Source organism: Eulemur rufifrons, chromosome 7 (assembly GCF_041146395.1).
Source record: "Eulemur rufifrons isolate Redbay chromosome 7, OSU_ERuf_1, whole genome shotgun sequence".
NCBI lineage: Eukaryota > Metazoa > Chordata > Mammalia > Primates > Lemuridae > Eulemur > Eulemur rufifrons.
In genome coordinates, this window is record NC_090989.1 from 113,955,977 (window position 1) to 113,981,159 (window position 25,183).

At 41.1% G+C, this 25,183-nt stretch overlaps 1 protein-coding gene across 1 annotated transcript in view; it reads left to right on the top strand.

The window, feature by feature from the left end:
* Positions 1-14,273, top strand: part of SLC9A9 (solute carrier family 9 member A9) — a 537,568-nt gene extending 523,295 nt beyond the window's left edge. The window contains exons 15-16 of the mRNA XM_069473135.1: positions 12,288-12,393; positions 13,641-14,273. Of these exons, the coding sequence (XP_069329236.1) occupies positions 12,288-12,393; positions 13,641-13,868 (334 nt within the window). The 3' untranslated portion in view covers positions 13,869-14,273. The remainder of the gene's footprint in view (positions 1-12,287; positions 12,394-13,640) is intronic.
* Positions 14,274-25,183: the final 10,910 nt, after the last annotated feature.

Consider the following 25,183-nt stretch of genomic DNA (forward strand, 5'->3'; position numbering starts at 1 on the left):
AAATGGATCCCCTGGGGCTCCCTCCAAGGACAGAGCCCTACACTAAGGAGAAACTGCCTGGGATGGAATCAAAAGGATAGAGACAATGAAGACAAAGTAAAGACAAGGTCTAGATCCCTTGGGGGAGGAAAACAGGGCAGGAAAGCTCCGAATGCAACCCACTATAGTTCACACTATATAAAAACAACAGCAGAGAGAACTCTGAAGTTGAAAAGCTTTCCTGAACTCTGCCACTTTCTATAAGTTCAGGAAAACTAATTTCACATAAAAATGAACAACAGGAAAGAATAGAGGTCAAATCCCATACAACATTATTATAAGAAAAAAAAAAAGAATAAGGAACACAATAACATCCCTACAGACAATGAAAGCATACTGGAAAAATATGCCCATAAAATAGATCAAAACTGCAACATTAAACAAGTTAAAAGACATTAAGAGAATGACACAAGACATGAAAGAACAACATCAATCAGAAACACTCAAACTTGGGAAATTTAAAATAAAAGAGAAAAGCATTTCAGAATCAAGACTAAATTAGAATACAAAAGCAAATAAACACAATGGGTAATACCTTAAGAGAAATAGCAGGTGAAAAAGAAAACTTTTAAATCTAAGAGGTAAAAAGAATTCAAGAGAAAGTGACAATATGGAAGAAAAGAAGATTGAACATCTAGAAAATAGGAGTTCCTGAAGAAAAGCAAAGCAAGGAAAAAGAACAAATACTAATTCAAGAGAACTTTCCTGAAATAACATAGTTGGAACTGTGAGAGTCAGTTGGTTGTTAAACATTTACCACACTCCACTATATATAGCAATCCTTAGTGTCCAGAGTGTGGTTTTGAAATCCCATTTCTCATTTTAAAAAACTGTGGAGAAATGTTGGTTCAGGGTCTGAGACAGGAAATATACAAGATGAGCCTAGAAGCCTAGAACAACTTGTACAGATAACAGAGAAGCTATCAAAAATACTGCTGTCATGTCAGTAGAATTCAGGAGCCAATTTGAAGAAACTCCCACTGACCAAAGATGGGTCAATTTGACCATAAATAGTGATAATATTGCAACAAAATACATTGAAAATTCATTACTTTACAATGATATTTGACGAATCAGGAGAGAAGAGACAGTGCATTTCCATCCACCCTAGGACAAGTTCTACTGCCCCGCCATGAGCTGCTGTGAGACCAAGGTGTGACCAGACTGCCCTCCCCACAGCTACTTGGCTGCCCTGCTCCCCCAGGGGAGCCACGCCCTCCCTGGTGGCAAATCACATGCCTAGTGTCATTCTGAGAGTTTAGCAGCTGGGAGCCTGCATTGCACCCTTGAGCCAGACTGGGGCTGCTAGAGCTGCCACTGGGCTGAGGAGGGAGAGGGGAGACCAGGCTCTGCCACACTCTCCCATGCTCTCCAGTACAAATTCCACCACCATTACTATGGGCTGCTGTAAGACAAAGGCATGAGCAAATTACTCTCCCCACAGCTACCTGCCCCACTGTTCCAGCTGAAAGGAGCCCTCTACTCTTCCTGTTGGCAGGCCCACAGAGCAGCTAACACAGCCCATGCCTAAGCATTCCATCAGTGGCCTGGCAAACACCCCACCCCTCCCTATCACAGCCAGCACCTGAAGGCACAATCAGGGGGCCTAAGGACAAGTCTTCTGGCCTTGAATCCAACCCCTAGTACTCAAGTGCACCATCCACAGGCCTGGAAATTTCCCAGTACATCATTGGCACCTGATCATTCCTGCCAGGGTCTGAAGTCAAACTACCCCAACCTACTAATGCCACCATAGCTGACACTCACCTGTATGTGCCACCAGCAGGGCAGGGGACTGGCCCACTGAATCTGTCACAGCAACTACCGTCATCAACACAGACCACTTGGGTTCCCGTGGGTTGCTCCACCACTGCTACTGCCATTACCCACATCATACCAGCTTCCCAAGGGTCTGAGAACCCACCCACATGTCCAGAACACTGCTGCCACTACCAGCATTTGAACAAGCCACTGGAGGCCCAAAAGCAAGAGTCAACCCTCCAGGACTCACTAATACTGGTGACCAGTGGAAGCCACTCTGGGGCCCCAAAACAGCTATATTTAGTCCACCACTGCCACCACTGGGGCTTAAAGACTGGCCCACCTGGCATCCTAGTCCCCAGCAAAACTTTAACAAAGCCTCCACTAATAACTATACTCTAAGAAACTAAGGAAATCAGATGCCACTGATACTGCTGAAGAAATCGTACAGAGATCACACTTCTGCAGGCACCCAAAAATCAAAGCCAAAGCACCCTACCCAACTAATAACATGTGTACATCTTCAGGAAAAATTCTTCCACTATGAAAGCAACTTTAAAAAATTGGAAGCAGTGACTATTACATGAGATGTGCAGATATCAATGTAAGGACATAAAATATGAAAAAGCAAGGAAATATGACACTGGAGGAATATAATTCCCCAGCAACAGATCCTAATCAAAAAGAAATTTACGAAGTCCCAAATCAATAATTCAAAATACTGATTTTAAAGAAAAGAAGCCCAGTGTGATACAATAGAATTCTAAAAAATATAAAAGAAATCAGGAAAACAATCCAAGATATAAATGAGAAATTTACCAAAGATGTTTTTTAAAAGAATGAAATAGAAATTCTGAGATTGAAGAAATTTTTTGAAGGAAATACAAAATACATTTGAAAGCTTTAACAATAGACTAGATCAGGCTAAAGAAAATCTCAGAGCTTGAAAATTAATGTTTTGAATAACCTAATCATAAAAAAAAATATATTTTTAAATGACCAAAGACTTCATGACATCTGGGACAACATAAAGCAACTGAATATACAAATGCACCCAAAGGTGAAGAGAAAGTCAAAGGGCTAGAAAAATCTAATGAAATAGATAAAACTTCCCAAGTCTAGCAGACATTTAAATATTCAGATACAGGAAGTTCCACAATCCCCAGGCAGACACAATGCAAGATGGTTTTCTCCATAGCATACCATAATCAGACTGTCTAAAATCAGGCAAAGACTGAATCCTAAAAACCAACAAGAGAAAAGCACCTAGTCACCTAACAAAGGAAAACTCATCAGACTAACAGTGGATTTCTCAGAATAAACCTTGTAAGGTAAGAAAATAGGATGATATATTCAAAATGATAAAGAAAAAAGAAACCCTGGCAGCCTAGAATATTATATCCAGCAAAATTAACCTTCATAAATGAATGAGAAATAAAGTCTTTGCCAGACAAGCAAATGCTGAGGGAATTTGTTACCATTACACCAGTCCTACAAGAAATGCTCAAGGAAGTTCTAAAGCTGGAGGTGAAAGAATGATTTATCATAAAAATACATAAAAACCATAAAACTCACAAAGAATAAAAAGGACTCAAATGGTACCCCTATAGAAATTTACCAAACCAAATGACAAATGAGGAAAAAAAAAGAAAAAAAGTACATAAAACAAGAAAATAATTAACAATGACAGGAACAAAACCTCACATATCAATCATGAAAATAAATGAACTAAATTCTGCACTTAAAAATATAAAATAGCTGAATGGATTTTAAAAATATGATCCAACCATATGCTGTTTACAAGAAACTCACCTTACCAGTAAAGACACACAGAAACTGAAAGTAAAGGGATGAAAAAAGATATTTCACATAAATAGAAACCAAAAGCAAGGAGTAGTAGCTATGTTTATATCAACAAAGTTAAGCAGTCAAGCATAGTTAAAAATAAAAAGGACAAAGAAGGTCATTATATAATGTGATAAAGGGATCGATCAAGAGACTATAACAATTATAAATGTATATGCACCCAACACTGTGAGCACCCAGATTCATACAGCAAATATTACTAGATCTAAAAAGAGAGATGGACTACAATACAATAGTAGATGACTTCAACACCCCACTCTTAGTATTAGACAGATCACCTAGGCAGAAAAATCAAAGAAACATTGGACTGTAGACCAAATGGACTTAGACGTTTATAGAATAGCCTATCTAACAACTACAGAATATATATTATTTTCACCAGCACATGGAATATTTTCCAGGATAGACCATATGTTAGGCCACAAAATAAGTCTCAATAAGTTTTTTTTTTAATTGAAATCATAACAAATATATTCTCAGACCATGATAAAACTAGAAATCAATACCAAGAACTCCAGAAACTGTACAAATACATGGAAATTAAACAACATGCTCCTGAATGATCATTGGGTCAATGAAGAAATTCAGATGGAAAATCAAAAAATTTCCAGAAACAAATGAAAATGGAAACACAACTTACCAAAATCTGTGGGATTCAGCAAAAGCAGTGCCAAGAGGAAAGTTAACAGCAATAAATGTCTAAATCAAAAAAGTAGAAAGAATACAAATTGACAATCTAACAATGCCCCTAAACAAGCTAGAAAAGGAAGAACCAAACCCAAAATTAGAAGAAATAAAGATCAGAGCAGAACTAAACGAAGACTAAAACAATAAAAAAAAGACAAAATGCAAAGTTGGTTCTTCAAAAAGATAAAATTGATCAACCTCTAGACTAACTAATCTGTCTCCTTAAGAGTAACAAGGAACAAATCATTATCTTTAAAGCAGATTAATACATGAAATGAATCAAGCATTTATCTTGCCTTTCCTGTATCAACTGTATCACTGAATATCCCAAATAGAATAAATGAGAAATGTCTCTTTATAAAAGTATTCTACCTAATAAAAGATTGGAATTTCACAATTTTGCAATCCTCAGTGAAGAAATAGCTGTAAGTATTACATATCTGTGGCTGCTAGGATCACACAAAGACAACTAGATATGATGTGCCTTCTTTCATCTTGCTAGAGAGATACAACAGAACCTGAATCTGATCCAATCTTGGGATCTAGCTGGAAATTTACAGGAAATACCAAGGACATGGGAACATGCTGAGCTACACATGAGTTTGCAATCAGCAAAATCCAGACTATGGAAAACTTCACAGGTAAAACAGCCCAGGTTCTTCAACAGACAAATTGTAAAGAAATTATAAGGGTAGAGGAGGAGCCTATACATTAAAGGATTTTTTTTTTAATGGATAAGACCAAACTGTGGTATGTAGGAATATACATCTGGGAAATAAAATTATAATATAAACTCAAGGAAGTGATTAGTATAAAAATCAAGATAGCAGTTCCTTGTGGGAGGAGGGAAGATCTTTGATTAGGGTAAGATACCTGAATGGGAACAGGGGGTGAGTGACAAAATTCTGTTTCTTGGCGTGTGTGTTTGTCCTTGCCTTAGAATGATTCATTAAGCTATACATTGAATTTGTGAGGTTTGCTGTATCCCTATTTTTTACAATAACAAAATTTTGTAAAATATAATCAAATTCTTGCCCTCAAGGGGCTCAGAATCTAAAGAGGGAGATGACAATGTAAACAGTTTCAAGACAATGTAATAAATGCTCTCAGAAAGTATGCACGCGTTGCTATGGAACCAGTGTGGAGCTGAAGCAATTCAGCATGGCAGGTCCCAGAAGGCTGCTGGGAGGGACACACTAGCCTGGCCTTGAAGGGACAGCCATTGTCCACATGGACATGTGAGCAGCAGAGCTCAGAGACTATGCTAAGGGGGGTTGTGTCACAGTCACATTTTGCTGGCTTACTTCAGGCAGCCCTATGCACACATCAGTGTTTATTCTGGTACTGGCTGCTTCCTTTATCCCCCTGCAGTTGTCTAGGGCAATTTCCTTTAAGACAGCAGAGGTTAGGATTGTCAACCAAAGGAGCATATGTTCACTCATTTATGTGAATAAATAGAGTTTCTCTGCCCTTTCCTCATTTTAAAACCAGAACTTCGTGGACAGTCTGGGAAAAGGTGCCATCGTGATAGCTTTTTCTTAAAACATAGAGGCTGCTGCAAAGACAGGATCCTACAGCCAGCCATATTTTCTACAAGCACTCAGCAGAACTGAAATTCCTCCCTGAATTATCTGAGCAGAGAGAACAGAGGGAGAGAAGAGCTTAAAGGGGGCTTCTTGGTTGGACTCTTAAAGCCTTCCTCTGGCATGAACCCTAAATGCCAGAATGGCTCATCACATACCTAACCAAGAAGGCAAGACAGTGAATGTCCAATTACAGAATCTGACATATCCAAAGGGAAGATGGAGAATACAACTTATTAGGCCACATTTCCTGAGAAACAAAACATAAAGGGATGTGATTTGTGTATTAGAATCAAAGAGCGATGGGGTATGTATGATTTTGGGTGTCGTCTGCTAGCTCTGCTCCTGCAGGAACATATGCACTTGGAGAGCAAGGTTGTTGCCCAATCCAGGAGGCACTTATCCTTCCCACCCACCTGGCACTGATCCCTGGCCATCTCTGGTAGTAAGCTGTCACTGGAAGCTAAGAAGCATTCTGGAAATGGAGGTAAAATAAATTAGAAAGGGATTGAAAAGCCATTTGTTTACATATTTCTTGATATGTAAAATGGGACTGTAGTACCCACCTACAGATGTGTAGAGAAAATAAGACATACGGAACTGCTTTATACATGAAAGCATGAGGTGGAGAGTATTATACAGAGAGAAAATGTGCTTGACTTGTTTATACAACTGTATTGACAAGGATTTTATCCTTATAATAAGATCATTTATCAAGTCTATACATGCAAACACATGCAAATGCTCCTAATAAGTAAAAGTCTTCCTCCACAAGTTGAGACGTGCTACTTCATTAATCCACTCCCAGGTGTAACATCAAGCATTCATCTTGCTAAGCCAAGTATCTGTCCCATCCCTTAGACAAGATGGAACAATTGGCAGAGGCCACTACGTAGGTCTGGGTTTAGGGACAAATTGGCTTATCTTGTACTTATCCTCACCCTAAAAATGATGGATTTGTGGACAAGAGGCCATGGTCTTTTTTTCTTACTGTTTGAGATTTGACTCTCAGAGAGAGCAACACTCCAGAGAGAGACCACTGTGTTCCAAACTTACTTGATCAGTTACTGGGGTGCTTGCTAAAAATAGAGTTTCAGGCCACTTCCCAGATCTGCTGAATCAGGATATCCAGGGGAGTTCTTTGAAATCTGAATTTTTAATGAATGTCCTGGATGGTTTTTATGATAAGACAAATTTAGAGAAAGCCAGGATATAACATAGCTTCATGGAGATCTCAAACTAAAGACTTAAAGAAGGCCAGGGAAAGGCCGGGCGCGGTGGCTCACGCCTGTAATCCTAGCACTCTGGGAGGCCGAGGCGGGTGGATCGCTCGAGGTCAGGAGTTCGTGACCAGCCTGAGCAAGAGTGAGACCCCGTCTCTACTAAAAATAGAAAGAAATTATATGGACAACTAAAATATATATATACAAAAAATTAGCCGGGCATGGTGGCGCATGCCTGTAATCCCAGCTACTCGGGAGGCTGAGGCAGTAGGATCACTTAAGCCCAGGAGTTTGAGGTTGCTGTGAGCTAGACTGACGCCACGGCACTCACTCTAGCCCGGGCAACAGAGTGAGACTCTGTCTCAAAAAAAAAAAAAAAAAAAAAAAAAGAAGGCCAGGGAAAAGGGATATCTTAGTCTGCTTGGGCTGCAGTAATAGAATACCATAGATTAGGTGACTTAAACAAAAGAAATTTGTTTTCTCAGTTCTGTAAGCAGGAAGTCAGAATATGGCATCAACATGGTCAGGTTTTGGTGAGGGCTCTCTTCCTGGCTTACAGATGGTCACGTTCTTGCTCTGACCTCACATGACCTCTTCTTTGTGCAAGGTGAGGGTGGGGGGAGCAAGAAGGAGAGCACAAGCATGAAAATTCCAATGTCTCTCCTAAGAGCACTAATCCCATTCATAAGGTCCCCATCCTGATGACCTCATCTAACCTTAATTGCCTCCCAAAGGCCCCATCTCTAAATATCACCACGTTGGGGGCTCGGGCTTCAACATATGAATTTGGGGGTGAAGGAGACACAAATTTTCAGCCCATACAGGGGGCAATGGTATTTAGTCCCCTCAAAGGGGCACATGTTCATTTGTGAAGTTGAGTTTTTTCTTGGGGTTTTTGCTTCTTACCAACTCATACAAGGCATAGGCTTGAACAAGCTATGCACCCATTGGTTTTGGCAACTTATAATGGAAAAAACATGATGATTTCAAATAATCAAAATAATAGAAGAGAAATCAATGTTACCAGGTATTTTGGATGTTAGTTCAGTTAAGCACTAAATTTAGCTCTGGACCTGCTGATAGCTCAGACCAAAAGAGAAAAAATACATTTGCTAATTGTCTTTTCTGTTTCACACATGTTAAATTCTGGGTAAAGTTCCAGCTTTTACTTACATCTCCTGAACCAAACTGCTATTTCCAAACTTATGCTCTTTATAGAAGAGAAAAGTCATTGGGTTTTTTTTTCCCCCAGAGCTTCACATTTTGTTTCAGTGCATTTCCAGCTTATTAGAGAAACAAAACTAGTCATACTAAAAATATCCAATGGGGAACCTCCCTCCCCAAACATATACTAGAACCTGATGAGAAAAATAACATTTTGCAAAATCTGCAGTTGGGTTTGTTTTTTTTTTGCACAGATCAAAAGAGTTTTCTTACTTTTTAATAATTCAGATAACCTTGGAGAGCCAGCTACTTTCCAAACATTGCTTTGCAATGAAGAACTCAGAAAGTCACTAATTCCTTAATTTCAAATCAGTTATCCAATTAGGTAAGTCCCATTACTCGGTGTGTCTATAACAGAAAGAAGACAGCTCAGTGTGGTAGAAGAGTCTCTGGTTTCAGGCCCAGCTCTGCCATAGAATAATTGATGGGTTCCATTGAGCAACCTATTTACCCTTTCTGAGTCTGTTGTCATTAATTCAGCAGCTCTTTTCTTGAGTATCTAAAAGGGCCAAGCACTGTATCCAGGTGAAGAATATGGCCTTGTCCTTAAGGAGTCTGGAAAAGGGAGTTTTCCATTCTGTAATGTAATTGTTACCTTCCTTGTGTGGGTGCTTTGGGTCCGTTCCTCACTAGTTTGGCACACAAAACAAAAATGTGAGTGTACAAAGAAACCAATGGGTGGGTAAATGAAATACAATGACTGTATTTCAGCCACCTTATTTTATTCCATTACCACTCTTCTTGTGTTCTCCTTTGCCTAATAACAGGCCCAAGTGGTGCATCTTCAGTTTGACCTCTCTTTAGCCCTTCATCCTCAGGAAAATCTATTTCTTGGCTGTAATCTGCCTCTTTTCATTCTCCTCTGGCATGGTTACTCAGAATCTACTTCCATCCCTGATCCCACCCCTAAATATTTTCTACACCATAAATTCAACAAACATCCATTGAACACATGATATCTGGCAAGCACTGGGCAAACCAAGATGTTGGAGAACACAGACTCCACTTCCCACCTTCTGTGGCTGTGGGTGGTGCTTCGTGTCCCAGTCACGGCCACAGAAGGCATGCCTCATTTCTTTGACTCAGAGCTGCTGAGATACCAGGACAAGCAAAATGGCATCATGTGATTCCCAGAAGTATTACATCCATAAGGTCTACCCCAACCTCATGCTAGCCCCCCATACAACAATTTTTAACAGAAGTTTCTGTTTTGGGGTACAGGACTGGCCTAAGGTTTCCATCCACTTAACAGCCTGTGAATCCCAAATGCTACACCAATCCCTGGTGTGCCATGCTCGTCTCCACCTCCAATATCCTTTGCCCACCATTATTTGAACAATGACTGAGACACCAATTTCTCTAGATAACATTACTAGGAAAATAAATTTTAAAAATAAAAATAAGTAGCATTTGAATGCAACATCAAAGTTTAAAACCACTTCTACATACGCTATTTCAGTCAATATTCACAACAAAGCTTGAGGCTGAGAGGGTAAGTGACTAGATCGCAGGTCATCTGTGGTCAGTAGAGTAGCAGAGCTGGCATTTATGCCTAGATAATCGAGTCAAAGTCCTAGAGGCTATCCAGAGGGGGCCAAGGAGTCCCCTGTTTGGTTTAGCCCTCATATTCACAAAAAGCTACACATTTAGCCTGTAAGTGTTTGTTCCAATAGCATTATACAATAGTTCCCCTTATCCACAGGGAATATGTTCCAAGACTCCCAGTGGATGCCTGAAAACTCAGATAGCACTGAACCCTATATATACTATGTCGTTTTGATCTGATAACCAACACAGCTACTAAGTGACTAATGGTCAAGTGGCATCTGCAGCATGGATATGCTGGACAAAGGGACAACTCACATCCCAGGAGGGACAGAGTGGATAACATGAGCTTTTATTAGGCTATTCAGAAGGGCGCACAATTTAGAACTTATGATTTCTGGAACTTTCCATTTAATATTTTCAGATTGTAGTTGACCAGATAACTAAAACCATGAAAAGTGAAACTGCAGATAAAGAAGGAATACTGTACATAGATCTAAAGAGATACCACCTCAAGGTTAAGGGAAAAAAAGTTCTTTATGAAAGTAAAATACAAGCTTAGAATTGTATAATGTTTTGGCATTTTTTTCAGTATACTGAGAACCTCGGTGGAAGTTGCCCTGGCCTCTCTCAAACTCCTGAGGTTTGACAGTTTGTTTTTTTTTTTAATGTGACATCTCTAAAACTTGTTTACTTGCTATCACCTTTTCTTATGGAAATAAAGTTGGCTGATTTTCCTTGATTTACACTCCAGTTGTACATACATCTACCTTACCGCCCTAAAAAACATCTTCATGACCTATGCATACCACAAACCCTAACAAGATCACATGTCCTCCCAGGTCCCAGCCTGAAAGAGTCCGTAGCTCACTAGCAGGGATGAGATCCGTGTGCTTTGCTGTAGTATCTAGAGAACTCAGCTAGTTGCAATGCTCGATTCTGCCCTGATAAATTATCTTCTTCTAAGGGTGATGTTGGTGCATTCAAGTAGCAAAGGAATATTTAAAATCATATCTTTAAACCTCAATTCCTTCATCCATAAAATGAAGGAAATAACATTCTAATGAAAATAAATGAAAGACCAAGTGCTCTTCAGATTAGTAGATACACTTGCAAGATGCTACAGCAAACGCCAGGCTCTGGACTTTAATATCTTCCCTGGTCCCTAGCTGGGCACAACAGCTGCCCATCAGAAAGGAAGAATCAACTTTTCCATTTGCAGTTGGAGATGCAGACCCTCCTAAGCAGCTTCCTAGTCACTCTCCTAGCATCATGACTAGGCTACGTTCATGCACATCCCCTGCTTTGTGACTGCTTTGGTGGTGAATGATTCTAGCCGGAGGCAACAAGACTCCTGGACTCCTCTGGGCTGCATCTTCCTTCCGTGCCCGCTCAGGGCATCATGGGAATGACACGGGAACTGTCCAGCTACATACAGGCTCCAGCAGAGCTTCTCACACCCCGAGTCCCTGGGGGCAGCTGTAGATCTTCAAAGCCAACCAATGTTAACTGCTTTCCATTTTTCCCCTTTCCATATTTATTATAGCTTTTCAGAAATTTGATGAGGTGAAATATTCTCCAGCAGAGGAAATAATATAAAGCTTAAAAGTCATTTGTGATGGAATGGTGAAATAATTCCACTACTTTTCTTTGAGAAAAAAAAAAAAAAGAGGCAACCTGAGGAAGCCTCTGGGGATTTCATTATTGATAGATTGGAGGGAAACATAATGGCTTCAGATGAACAGGTTTTTCTTTTAACTTGTTAGAGCACTTTGGGATGAAGAGATGAGAAAGACAGGTGTTAGACAATAGGATAAAGCTGGCACCAGCTTATTTACATAATTTTGTGTAGAAATGCATTGAAGTATGAAGTATAAAGTGACTGTGTTGAATAGTGAAAATAAAGTATTTTGGAAAACAATCTGTGTTCACCACCCAGCTCTAAAATAACTGAACATTTTATGAAATACCTCCTTTGTGAAAATTACTAGTGATTTAAGCTGTGTGTGCAGTTTCAAAAAAACAATCTTTTATGCAATTGTTTAAGGTAATTTTTAAGAATGCATTCTCTAAACAGATGAGACATTGAATGGGGGATGGGAAAAGGACATTTACACCTGACACGGCGTGGTCCACTCACCATTTCTTCATGATTAAAGGCTAAATCAGGAGGGCTGGAAATGTGTGTAGCAAAGATTATAAACAGCAATTTTGCAAGGCAAGTTGCTTCCTAAATGAAGGAGTAAGGGATTTAAAAGTGAACATAACTGTCTCTTCCACAGCATGCAAAGGCTTGTGCTGTGTACAATTCCTAAATCCTAACTTGCTTTTGACAAGTGTTCCTTAACAGGCCTCCCAGATACCTGAAACCAATTTTAACCCACTCCGGTCCTCCGCTGACCACAACGTTACCTGAATGGTGTGGTCCAATTTCCAGGCTGCTCACTAGTCCTCAGGCCTATGGGGTAAGTAAATAGCCCACGTGGGACAGGCTTGGTGAATATTGATGAGCCCAGAAAGCTCAAGCCTATTACTGCCAGGCTTCAAGAGGAAGCATTTTAAAAATTCACTGCACCAAGAAGCATTTCTCTTGTCAGTTGTTGCTGATGTTGGCTTATTCTTTCAAACATGCAATTTTTATTGTTAAACATTTTTAACCATAAAATGACCTTGGAACATGTAAATGTAGTAAATGTGTCCTCACAAACTGCTGTGTTTTGAGATTTTGAATATTAGGCCTATGCTTTATGGCTCAAGGGATGAAACAAACAAACAAAAATGCTGAGAAGCAATTAGAATCATTACCAACAAATCAGAGTGTCAGGGAATTGGAGAAGAACAAGAGGCTTAAAGTTGCAAGGACGCTTAGAGGTTTGTCCAGCTGGCCACCCCTTACATAAACATAGAAAACTCATCCCAGACATGTTCAGGGCACAGCAGCTTAAGGCCGTGGTTCTCAGTGTGGTCTCCAGACCGGCAGCCTCAGCATTACCTGGGGACTTGTCAGAAATGCACCTTCTCAGGCCCCACCTGAGGTCTGAGCTTTCACAGCTGTGTTTACCAAGCCCCCCACAGGCTCCCGGTGCCGGCCAAGGCTGGGCACCTCTGCCGCTGCTGCAAAGTCACCTAGCCAGGGCCCGTTCTACAAGTAACTCTGGGTGGCCTTCCCAAAGCCGATGGAAGAAGAGTTGAGATCTTAATTCTTTCTTTCAAGGGGACCTCTGTAGGAGGAAAACTATTACTGGCCAGATCTTGTTAGTTTCTGGCATTATTCACTATAGTGGCTTCCAACCATTTCTAGCCCTGTGACTCTAATCTCCCAAGAAACACGCTGAGAAGACACACTTTTGAGGTGAAATATAACAGAAACTGCTTTGAGAATTTTGTGATAGGCAAGAGTGTTACAGAAGTAACATGAAGAATCCCTAACTCCTCTCAGCCCTAGTCCCAGTAGAAGAAATAGCCAAGTTCCATTTTACTGTCTAAAGCCAAGGAGGCACTTAGCATGTGCTCTCTAAAGCCTCTTACACCTTAGGTCTAGAGACCCCCAGGGCTGTGTATAGTGTCGAGTCTTCAGTGTTGACTCAAGGAAACTTCAGCCAAGGCAAGACAGGATAGGTACGAAAAGGGAAATATCCTAATTTTCTTACATTGTAGGACTATTGTTTTCTGCCTTTATCATGAAGCGATCTCTCTCTCTTTCCAAAACTAGGAACGGCTAAAAGGGGATGATGTGGAATGCATTGTCAACCAGGACGAACTGGCCATGAATTACCAGGAGCAAGCCCCCTCGCCCTGCAGTCGTCCTGCGACGCTGGGTCTGGACCAGAAAGCTTCACCCCAGGCTCCAAGCAAGGAAAACATTTATGAGGGAGATCTCGGCCTAGGAGGCTATGAACTCAAGCTTGAGCAAACTCCGGGTCAATCCCAGTTGAATTAATTGGCACAAAGAGTGCAGATGTAATCACAAGTAATGCAAGGCTCACTGAGGAGCATAAGCCAAGCTGATGAGGCAGCGTAGGGGAGAGGCTGGAAATGTATTAAGAGCATAAATTGGAGAGAATCAAAGCCTTGTCTCATATATCCTCTGGTGCCTGAAGAAATGAGAATTTATTATCATCCCTCGATATTATGCAACTGAGTTTAGGTTTTTGACAGCCGCCATTTCTATTACTGGATCGCCTGGGGCATGGGTGGGGAAGTCAGGAGTCCAGCTGCTGGGAGGGTGGGACAGTGGTGCTGGGTCTACAGGGGGTTTCTGCTCTGCATGCAGCTCTCATGCATGCAGGGCTTTCACTTAGATTTTGGATTTTGTTCCCTTTATTAGGGAAAGTTTAAAAATAAGGGTTTCTAAGGCTAAACATTTTCCTCCTAAGCTGAAGGGAATGTCCAGTTACTAAGTGATAAGTTTTATGTTTTGGGGACTTGACACCCACTTGCTCTTGCGATCACAGGGCTATGTGCAGAGCACGAAGTGTCCAGTCCCACCCCTGATGGCCTCAGAACCCACACCAAGTTGGGGAACCTACTGTTCTTGTTGGCATCCTTTCCACGCTACTTCTCCCACTGGTCCAAGGGGTTGCTTATAGCTGGGTGTGTCCTGCTGCAAAATGCAGTGCTACTTTCCAGTTCTGTAGGACCCCTTTCAGGGAAAACAGGCTCCACCTACCCAAAACCATGTTTCACTAAAAAAGGAGCTTTTTGTCCTTTGCTTGCATGTGAGTCACTTCTTGGCTCTACAGCAGGTCCCCTGTATGCTGGGTAATAAGATTCCATAGCACGTGTTGTCCTCCACATGGCAGGAGGCCGTGCGGGAGCCTGACTTCCCCAGCTCCCCACCCCACCCTCTTCTAGCACTCACGGCTGATTAGCAGCCAGGAGCAGGGGAGAGCGGAACAGGGCTGACCACGCATGGTTCATGCTGAGGATCCAAGGGCAGAGCCTCAGGACTCCAACAAGGTGTGGCTCACAGCATACATTCCAGAGATCGACATGATAGCTTCTAATTCAGCTGCATGACCTGTGCCTTTTAAGCCATAAGATACCTCAAGCCTAGCTTCTCTTATAAATACAGATGTTAATATGATATTCCAAAAAGCAGGCTCCAGTCTTAGGTGTGCAGGCTATCATGAGTCTGCTTTTGAGAGAGATAGGGAACGAGACCTTCCTCACGCCCAAAGCTTGAAAGTAACGAACGCTTTGCTGATCGCTTATTAGGCCTTAAACATTTACCGCGGTGGTGTCAGGCACACTACTATATGCAATTTTCTTGCTTTCCAAACAGTAGAATCTGGGCAGATTGTTTTATATTCAACTAAGTGTAATTTTGTCATTTCAGGTAAATATGGCAAATGGTGAAGCATGAAGTTTTCTAATTTGACTTAATCCTAATAAAATTTTGTTATAAAGTATAATTGTGTTGGCTAATGCTTTGTTTAAAGGCATTTTCTCTGTCCAGGTAATTGGCAGTTCTAAGCTCTTGTTCTCAGAATGGTGGATGAAGCAGGTACTGAAAGCTGACATAAGGGAGATGCAAGCATCCTGGGGCCCAGGAACAGCCACGGTGGCTGGCACGACAAGTCAAGGAAGGAATGAAGAGATGGTGTTGGGCTGGGAAGATGTCCCACAGGAGGGAAACCTGAGTCAAGTAATGGCACAACCTCCTCCTTTCCCACTGGGAGCAACTAGAATTCACAAAGAGCTACAAAAATAGGGAGAGGAGATATAGGGGAGAAAGGCAAAAGATAAGGATTCATCTTATCTTTGCCTCCATCATTCAAAAGGAAGATATGAAAACTTGGCATTTACTTTGTGTAGAGAAAGACACATCAGAGAAAGACGATCCACCCAAAAAAAGGCAAACATTAGTGGGGGGCAGGAGTGGAGAGGGGGAGAAATGACATACCAGATGGGGGTGAGATCGGGCAGGGAGGGTATGCAACCCAAAACAGCCACCAACTGTGAAAATAGCCTCTTGCCCCACAGGCAAAACCCCCTTCCTGCTTAGAAACAAAATCTTTCCCTTCTAACATCATGAGCCATTACTAACAGGATAATAAAGGGCATTTAATCTGGGCTGGGTCACGTATGCCAGCCAACTCCAGGAAGGCAAGATACTATAAGACTGAGGAAGGTGTGTGTCACCTGATCTATGAGACAGTGTTCCAGACTCCTTCCCTCTGGATCACTGAGACCCAAACAGAGGCTAGTGTCTCAGCTGGCAGTTCATAAAACCAAATTCCCTCTATGCTCCTGTTGTGAAAGATAATGATTTATGATCTTAAATGCTCTGTGCTTTGATTAGCAGCATCGGGACTGAAATTCAAACCTATTATTTACTGCCAGTTTCTAATGAATAATAAAGGCAAAAGAGCTTTATTCAAACCACTAATGCTTCCACTCATTATGAGAGCTTTAAACAGGACTCAAATTAATTAACTGACTTATGGGTCTTCCTTGAACTTCTTACGTATACATTGCACACACACTTCCGCTCACTATCGGAGTCCCAGGTAGAGCCTCTAGGGTGTTCTCCATGATACTTGGGCATGTCTGAGCAAGTCTGAAGCCTGGTGGTAAGTGATATCAGGGTCTTCATTCGTGAAGTTTCTAGAAACTTTTTAGAGGGCAATTTAACATTATAAATCAAAGCTGAAAATTTAAATACTCTTTGACCCACCAATTTCATGTGCAGAACTTTTATTCTAGATAAGTGAGAAATTATATTTATGAAAGGTGTTTAGTAAAACAACTGAATTGCCATCCTGGTTAAATCCATCATGGCACAGCCATTTCATAAAACAGTATAAGTACTGACATGGAATGATTTCCAAGATATATCGTTAAATAAAAACAGCAAGGTATAAAACAGAAGGGATGGTATGCTACCATTCTGGCAGGTTAAAGGAGAAACTGGCAGTATGGTTACCTCTTAAGAACTAAGGGACTTGACCTTTCACTTTTGTACCTTTTGAGCTTTGTATACTATATATCCATTATTTATTCAGAACCAAATAAGATTTTTACGAACTCATTCCAAGTACTGAGCTATAATAGGAGATGGAGTGAAAACTGGAAAAGTTGGGTTTTTTTCTCAGTCTTTTTGAAACCTTTAGGAATATAAGGTACAGCACCAACAGCATCAATATCTTCTTGGCTGATTCATTTAACATCATTTCATATACATCTAAAAAATCTCGAAATTCAGGCAAGTATGACTCAGCCTTTTCCACCAAGTATCTACTAGAAGACAGCTAAAAAAAATGTCTTACTAGATAGCAAAACATATAATAGAGCTACGATAACTAAAACAGTATGGTATTGAGCCAGAAATAAGCAATGAGATCAAGAAAATCTAAAACAAGGCACAAAAATAGAACCCCATGAATATATTTAGAAATTTAGTTAACAAAAAATGGCATTTTGGCATTTCAATTTGAGATGAGGATAAATGGACCAATTTTTCAATTTAGAAAAAGAAAAGTTACATAATACATATGCAAAACTAAATTCCTAACATGTGCAAAACAAAATCCCAAGTAATAAGCATCTAAACAAAAAATAAAACTATAGATCAAAAATTAAAGAAAATGTATAAACAACATTGACATATGGATAGTCTCCCTGAGAAGGACACAAACCAAAAACAGTGGCAGATTTGACTACATAATATGAAATTTCTTATGACAAATACACAAACCAAATTTAACAAGAAACCAAAATGAGACAAAGATATATACTTTTGTATATGTGTGTATCAGACTAAAGATGATTCTTTGGAATATACAAAGAGCTTTTACCAATGCATAGGACAAAAAACTACCAAATACAAAACTGTGCCAAGAATATATAGAATTAAAAGTGTACACCTTCTATATAGAATTTCTACTTTCAGGCATCTCTGCAGAAAATAAACAGTTGGCATGATATTATGACACTTTTATTGTAAAATATTGGGGGGGGAATCAAAGTATTCATCAATAAAAAGTTAAATAAACTATAGTACACCATACTAGGGAATACTCTGCAGCAATTATACTCTGTACAGGGATGGGTCTATACGCACTCACATGGAAAAAACAATCTGGAATAGCAGACTAACGTGCAAAAGGTGGGTGGGAGAAGGAGGCCTGGACCAAGAGAGCTTTTTGGTTTATCTGTATTATTTTTAATTTTTGCAGTGGTACTATATTCATGTATTCCCTGTTTATTAAAATAAATGTAAAGGTATGAAAAATATAAGTGAGTGAGGTACTATAGATATTGTTGTTGAATTCTAAAGTAAAGAGGAGCCATGAAAGAAGATGTGGTCTATTCTGAGTGTGGCCCTGGCTTCAAGGTCGGGGAAAGGGTGGACGGTATGGTCAAGAAAGACTCCAAAGTAGTACTTACATTTGCGTGAGCTCTTGAAAGGATTTTACAAAGCAGACATGATTCATGCTGGCTCCTGGGGCAGGAGGACGTGGGTTGGATCACTAGAACATGGAAGGCATTCCAGTCAAAGGGAACAGCATAGGCAAAGACAAAGGGGAGTGAAGCAGCCTGGCATGTGAGAGGAACTGTTGTTCCACATAGTTACCATACAGGTTGTTTATGTGTTTGAGGGTGGGGAGGAAAAAAAAGAATAAGAGGCAATGCTGGAAATGTAGATCAAACTGAGGAGTCTGGGCCATGATCCCATGAGAATGGAGAGCTATTAAAGTATTTTTAGCAGAGAAGATAATTACATGGATCATGGGGAGATGGAATGCAAGTGAGACTGGAGGCGATACAGTAGCCCAGTTAGGACACTATTTCAGTAGCCAGGGAGAGAAGCGGCGAGACAACAGTGGCAGTATGAGGGAGGATTAAGAGGACAGATTCTAGGTAAGTTTCAGAGCTAGAATCTACCGAGTAGGTAACTGATGGGATATGGAAGTTAAGAAGGCTGAAGGAGCCCAGAATTACCCCAAGTTTAAGGCTCAGATAATTGGTTGATGATTCTATTCACTGAGAGGGAATTGGGAGAAGTAACAGGTTTGAGGAAAAGCCAGTGAATTCAGCTTTGAAGATGCTGGGGCTGAAGTTTCTACAGAAAGTAACATGGAGATGTCCAAGTGTTGACTGAATGGATCTGAAGTTTAATAAGAAAATCTAGGCTGAAGATGTATGCAGTCAGCCCTCCATATCCACGAGTTCCACTTCTGGGTATTCAATCAACCTCAGATCAAAAATATTTGAAAAAAATTGTAATACAACAATAAAAACAAAACAGTACAACAACTACTTACATAGCATTTACATTGTATTAGGTACTAAAGTAATCTAGAGACAGTTAAAGTATATGGGAGGATGTATATAGATTATATGCAAATACTATGCCATTTTACATAAGGGGCTGGAGCATCCCCAGATTTTGGTAACCGAGGGTCCTGGAACCAACATCCCATACTGTATTTGAAGGGATGAGATGTGCATTGCAGATTCACCTAAGAGTTTAAGTGCCACATGACTCTCCTCACCTTTAACTCTTATAAAGAGATTCTGATATGCACTCTCTGCAAAAGAACTAGACTACAATCTCTGAAGGACAAGTATATTTGTCTTCAAAAGGCACTGCAGGTGATTCTAACTCACACTCTGGGGAGAACCACTGACAAGAAGAAGAAAGAGGGAAAAGAACAGAACTGAGAAGTGCTAAGTTCAGTGGATGGACAGAGTCTGCACCTGTGAAACACCCCCTGGAGGATCCCTTACTGTGAATCCAAGATTTGGCATTCACACGGAACAGGGAATTGGATACAGAGAGATGTTGACTTCTAAGGTTGCTGTGCTTGTGGCCTTGCACACCTTCCCTACCTCTTCCTAGCTATGATGGTCAACTTGAGATAATTATCATATCCCCTGGTGCCTGGTATGCAGCTATTGATCTGGCAAATGCTTTGTTCTCAATACCTGTTAGTAAAACCACCAGAAGCAGTTTGCTTTCAGCTGGCAAGGCCAGCAACACACTTTCTCTGTCCTACTTCCTTGACATATCAACTTCCCAGCCATGGGTCATAACTTAATCCTTAGGGACCTTGATCACCTTTCCCTTCTCCAAGATATCACAGTGGTCCATTATATTGATATTTGGACCTCATGTGCAAGAAGTAGAAACTACTCTAGACATATTAGTCAGACATTTGCATGTCAGAAGTTAGGAAAATAAATCTGACAAAAGCGTAGAGGCCTTTAACCTCAGTGAAACTGCCAGAGGTCCAGTGGTGTGGGCATGTTTGGATCCCCTGTGGGGTGAAGAATAACCTGTTGCACCTGCCCTCCTACAACCAGAGAAGGCACTGGGCATAGTAGCTTCAGATTTCAGAGGTAACATATCCTCACACTTGCTACTTCAGCCCACTTACCAAGCTTGTGGGTTGAATTGTGTCCCCCAAAGAGATAGGGTACCTATGAATGTGACCTTGCAAATGTAATCAACTTAGGATGAGGTTACATTGGATATGAGTGGGCCCTAAATCAAGTGACTGGTGTCCCTATAAGGAGAGAGAGACACTCGGGAAAAAGGCCATGTGACAATGGAGGCAGGGATTGGGATAACGCAGCTATAGGACCATGAATGCCAAAGATTGTTGCAACCTCCATGAGCTAGGACAGAGGCATGGAGCAGACTTTCCCTCAAAGTCTTCAGAAGGAATGAACCCTACTAACACTGATTTCAGAATTCTGGCCTCTGAAACTCTTGTTTTAAGCTGTCCAGTTAGATTATGGCAATTTGTTCAAACAGTCCTAGAAAATGAATACACCAAACGACCTGAAAAGCTGCTAGTGTTGAGTGGGGCCCAGAACAAGAGCAGGCTCTTCAGCAGATCCAGGATGCAGTATAAACTGCTCTGACAGTTGGACCATATGATCCAGCATATCTGATGGTACTTGACATGAGAGTGGCAGATGGAGATGCTGTTTGAAGCCTGTGGCAGGTCCCTATAGATGAATCACAGCACAGACCCTTAGGAATTTGGATCAAAGCCCTGTCATCCTTTACAGATAAATACTTCCCTTTTGAGAAATGACTCGTGGCCTGCTAATGGGCCTTAGTAGAGACTGAATATTTACATGGCAACTTTGTGGTCCATGGTTAATCTGAACTGCTCATCACGAACAGGGTGTTACCTGAACCACCAAGACGAAGTTGAGTGTACACAACAGCATTCCGTCATTAAATGGAAGTGGTATATAAGAGATCAGCCTCTAATAGACCCTGAAGTCATGTGCAATTTACATGAGGAAGTGGCCCAGATGTCCATGGCACTTCTATTTTAACTTCTCTCTCTCAGTCTGCACCTATAGCTTCATGGGAAATTCCATGTGAACAGTTTCCTGAGGAAAAAAAAACTTAGATCCGATTTATGAATGGTTCTGCATACTATGCAGGCATCACTCAAAAGTAGAAAACTATAGCACTGCAGTCTCTTTCTGGAACATCCCTGAAGGACAGAGGTGAAGAAAAATCCTCCTAATGAGCAGTGCGCCTGGCTGTTCATTTTGTTCAAAGGAGAAATAGCCAAAGGTAAGAGCCTATACTAATTCCTGGGCTGTGGCCAGTGGTTTGGCTGGGTAGTTAGGAATTAGATCATAATTAGAACACTGGAGATAAAGTCTGAGAAAGAGGTGTATGGATAGACTTTTCTGAATGTAGGAAGAATAAGATATTTGTGTCCTATGTGAATGCTCACCAAATAATGATCTCAGCAGAGGTGGATTTTAATAATCAATAATAAAAAGAATGACCCATTCTGTGGATACCAGTCAGCCTCTTTCCCCAGTCACGGGTCTGCCCAATATTCTCATGAACAAAGTGGCCATGATGGCAGGGATGGAGGTTATGCATGGGCTCAGCAACGGGGACTTTCACTCACCAAGGCCACCACCACTGCTGAGTGCCCAATCTGCCAGCAGCAGAGACCACACTGAGTTCCCAATAAGGCACCTTCATTGAGGTGACCAGCCAGCTACCTGGGTGGCAGACTGATTTTATTGGACCATTTCCATCATGGAAAGAATAGCACTGTATTCTTACTGGAATAGACGCTTGCTTGGATATTGATTTCCCTTCCCTGCAAGCAATGTTTCTGCCAGAACTACCACCCATGGACTTACAGAATGCCTTATTCACCAACATGGTATGACACACAACACTGCTTCTGATCAAGGAGCTCACTTCACAGCAAATGAAGTGCAGCAATGGGCCCACATTCAGGGATATCACTAATCTTAGCATGTTCCCCATTATCCTGAAGCTGCTGCCCTGATAGAATGGCCTTTTGAAGACTTAGTTACCATGTCAGCCAAGGGAAAAAACTTTCCAGGGCTTGGGCAACACCCTCCAGAAGGCTGTATATGCTCTAAATCAGCATCTAATAGATGGTGGTATTTCTCCCGTAGCTAGGATTCACGGGTCCAGGAATCAAGAAATGGAGATGGGAGCCCACTTACTATTACCCCTAGTAATCTGCTAGCAAAAAGTTTGCTTCCTATTCCCACAACCTTATGTTCTGTTGGTCTAGAAATCTTAGTCCTAAAGGGAGGAATATTTCCACCAGGAAACACAATGACTCCACTGAGCTAAAAGTTGAGGCTGCCTCCAGACTTGTCTAGAGTCCTCATGCATCTGAATCAGACAAAGAAGGGAGTTACTGTACTGACTGGAATTATTGATCCTGATTGCCAATTGGGTTGCTGCTCCAGGACAGAGGTAAACAAAGAATATGTCTAGAATAATGAAGATCCCTTAGGTCATCTCTTAATATTACCATGTCCTTTGATTAAAGTCAAACTACAACAATCCAATTCAGGCAAAACTGTTAACGGCCCAGACCCTTCAGGAATGAAGTTTTGAGTTACTCTATGAGCCTAAGATCCATAACTAGCTGAGGTGTTTGCTGACTGCAAAGGGAATATGGAATGGGTAGTGAAAGAAGGTAGTTATAAATACCAACTACAACCACATGACCAATTGCAGAAATGAGGACTTTAATAGTTATTATTTCTTATTTTGTTATGAATTATAAATATTAAGCAAATATTTTTCTTCTCTCTCATATGCTATTCTCTAACATATTAATGGTAGTCAATTTTATATCACAGTTACATATTACAGAAAATCAAAAGAAAAAATGAAAATCATGTAAGAACTTTGCATTCTCTTCTGGGGAAAGAGTTAATGTGTTTTCTGCTGCACACAGGATAATTGCAGCATTAGGAGAAGTATGGCTTTGTTATTCTCTTCATTTAGATATTACATATGATCTAAGAAGATATGTATTGGTGCCAAGTTGACAAGGGTACACTGTGGTCGCCATTTTTGTGTGTCAATTTGGCTACGATATGGTCCCAGGCTATTCAATCAAACACTAACCTAGGTGTTGCTGAGAAAGTATATTTTGTAGATATGATTAATATTTATGAATAGTTGACTAAGTAAAGAAGATTATGCCAGATAACCTGGGTGGGCTGGGTTTGATCAGTTGAAAGGCCATGTAACAGAAGGGAGGTTTCTGGGCAGGCGGAAGAATTCCACCTGTGGACAACAGCTTCCTATCATGCCAGACAGTTCCAGCCAGCCCCTCCCGATGGCCTGCCCTACAGATATCAAACTTTTCTGGTCAGCCACATAATCACAGAAGCCACCAATTCCTTGCAATAAATCTCTCCCCTTTTCTCCCTCCAGACTAGAACAGGATGGAAGCTCTAAGACTATTCACAAAAATAAGTGAAATAAGTAGATTATTTGATGAAATCAAATGTCTTTAAGAGGAGCACTCTAGAGATTTATTTATTTAAAAATACATTCCATTCTATATAGTGTTGATCCAGCCTCCTACCCCTTCTCTATCCACAGCACAAATCAAGGAGAACTGATGTTCCTAAGGATGGCCCTGAAGCAAAAATCTTGAAGTACTTGAAGTGTTCAGGTCCATCCATTACCCATGGCAGGGCAGCTGTTAGGCTAGATATGAGGGCGGATCAGGAAGTAGGAAGTTTAACTACTTAATATGGAAGGTTCTATGTGCCTCCCAAATGTTGTCCATCAACCTGTCATTCATTCTGCTCAACAAACATTTATTAAATCCTTACAATGTACTGCTGATAATCAAGGTTAGGCACTGCGGATGGTGGCATCATTAATGGGATAAACATGGGACAGAGGAACAATGATAGAGTCCAGAAAGTACATTATTAATAATTCAGAGACATCATGGCCCACCTCATCACACTGATTAGTTTTAGCAATGAGTGGGGAGAAGAGAAGAGCTCCAACAAGCCAGCCTTCGGTAAAGCAAAGCCTGCACCATCTGACTACAGCACTACCGTGGTCAGTTTCTCTGCACATCAGCATCCCCCCCCGTGCCCCACTCCCCAGTGGAGCTGGTCAGTGGGAGGGCAGCACCTCAGCAAGGACCTACTGTAAGAGATCAGATCCGAATGCCCCTCACTTCATAAGGCGGCCTAAAGCAATACAGAGTCATACCGTGAAACTCGCCAATGCCATGTGGCCCACGGGCCCTCTCAGTTAGGGGAGATTATCAAGTCACCCTCCCCGAAACCCCAGTGCCCACTCATCATCTAGCAGATGGCAAGCATTCAGGATATGCTAATTAGACAGAACTGAACTAAATCCTGGCCAGGTAGTTTTCCCAGCCAGGCACAGTTGTACTCGGCACTATTTCTAGAGGGAAAAAGGAAAAATGACAAAAGGAGAAAAAGGAAACAAATATTAGATGAACCTTTGATATGGGCCTCATTTTTCCATAAATAATTTCTTATTTATCCTTATAACAACCCTGGGAACATCAGAGTACAAGCCCTGCTTTATATAGACCTGAGAGACAGATGTTAAGCCCTTGGCCTAAGACCATTCAGTTGATTAATGGCAGAGGAGGTTTTGAACCCAGGACTGAATAGCTCCAAAGACCACAATTTATTTCCCCACTATACAAGGCTGCAGGAAAGTTTAGCATAAGTCCGTCAATATGCACTAAGAACCCTTAATGCCCCAGCACTGAGGCAGGAAGACAGGCAGATGTACCCCAGGTTTATGAGGTTTATAGTGGTCAGGCCAGAGACTGGAGAATGGCCACAAACAGAGCAGAGGACAGAGGCCCAGAGTGAGCTAGGATACCCCAGACTTCCAAGGCCCTGGGTTAGTCCAGATGCATTTGATAGTAAGAAGCAGAAACCTAGATCAATCCAGGTAAAGAAAGTCTTTGCTTGTAT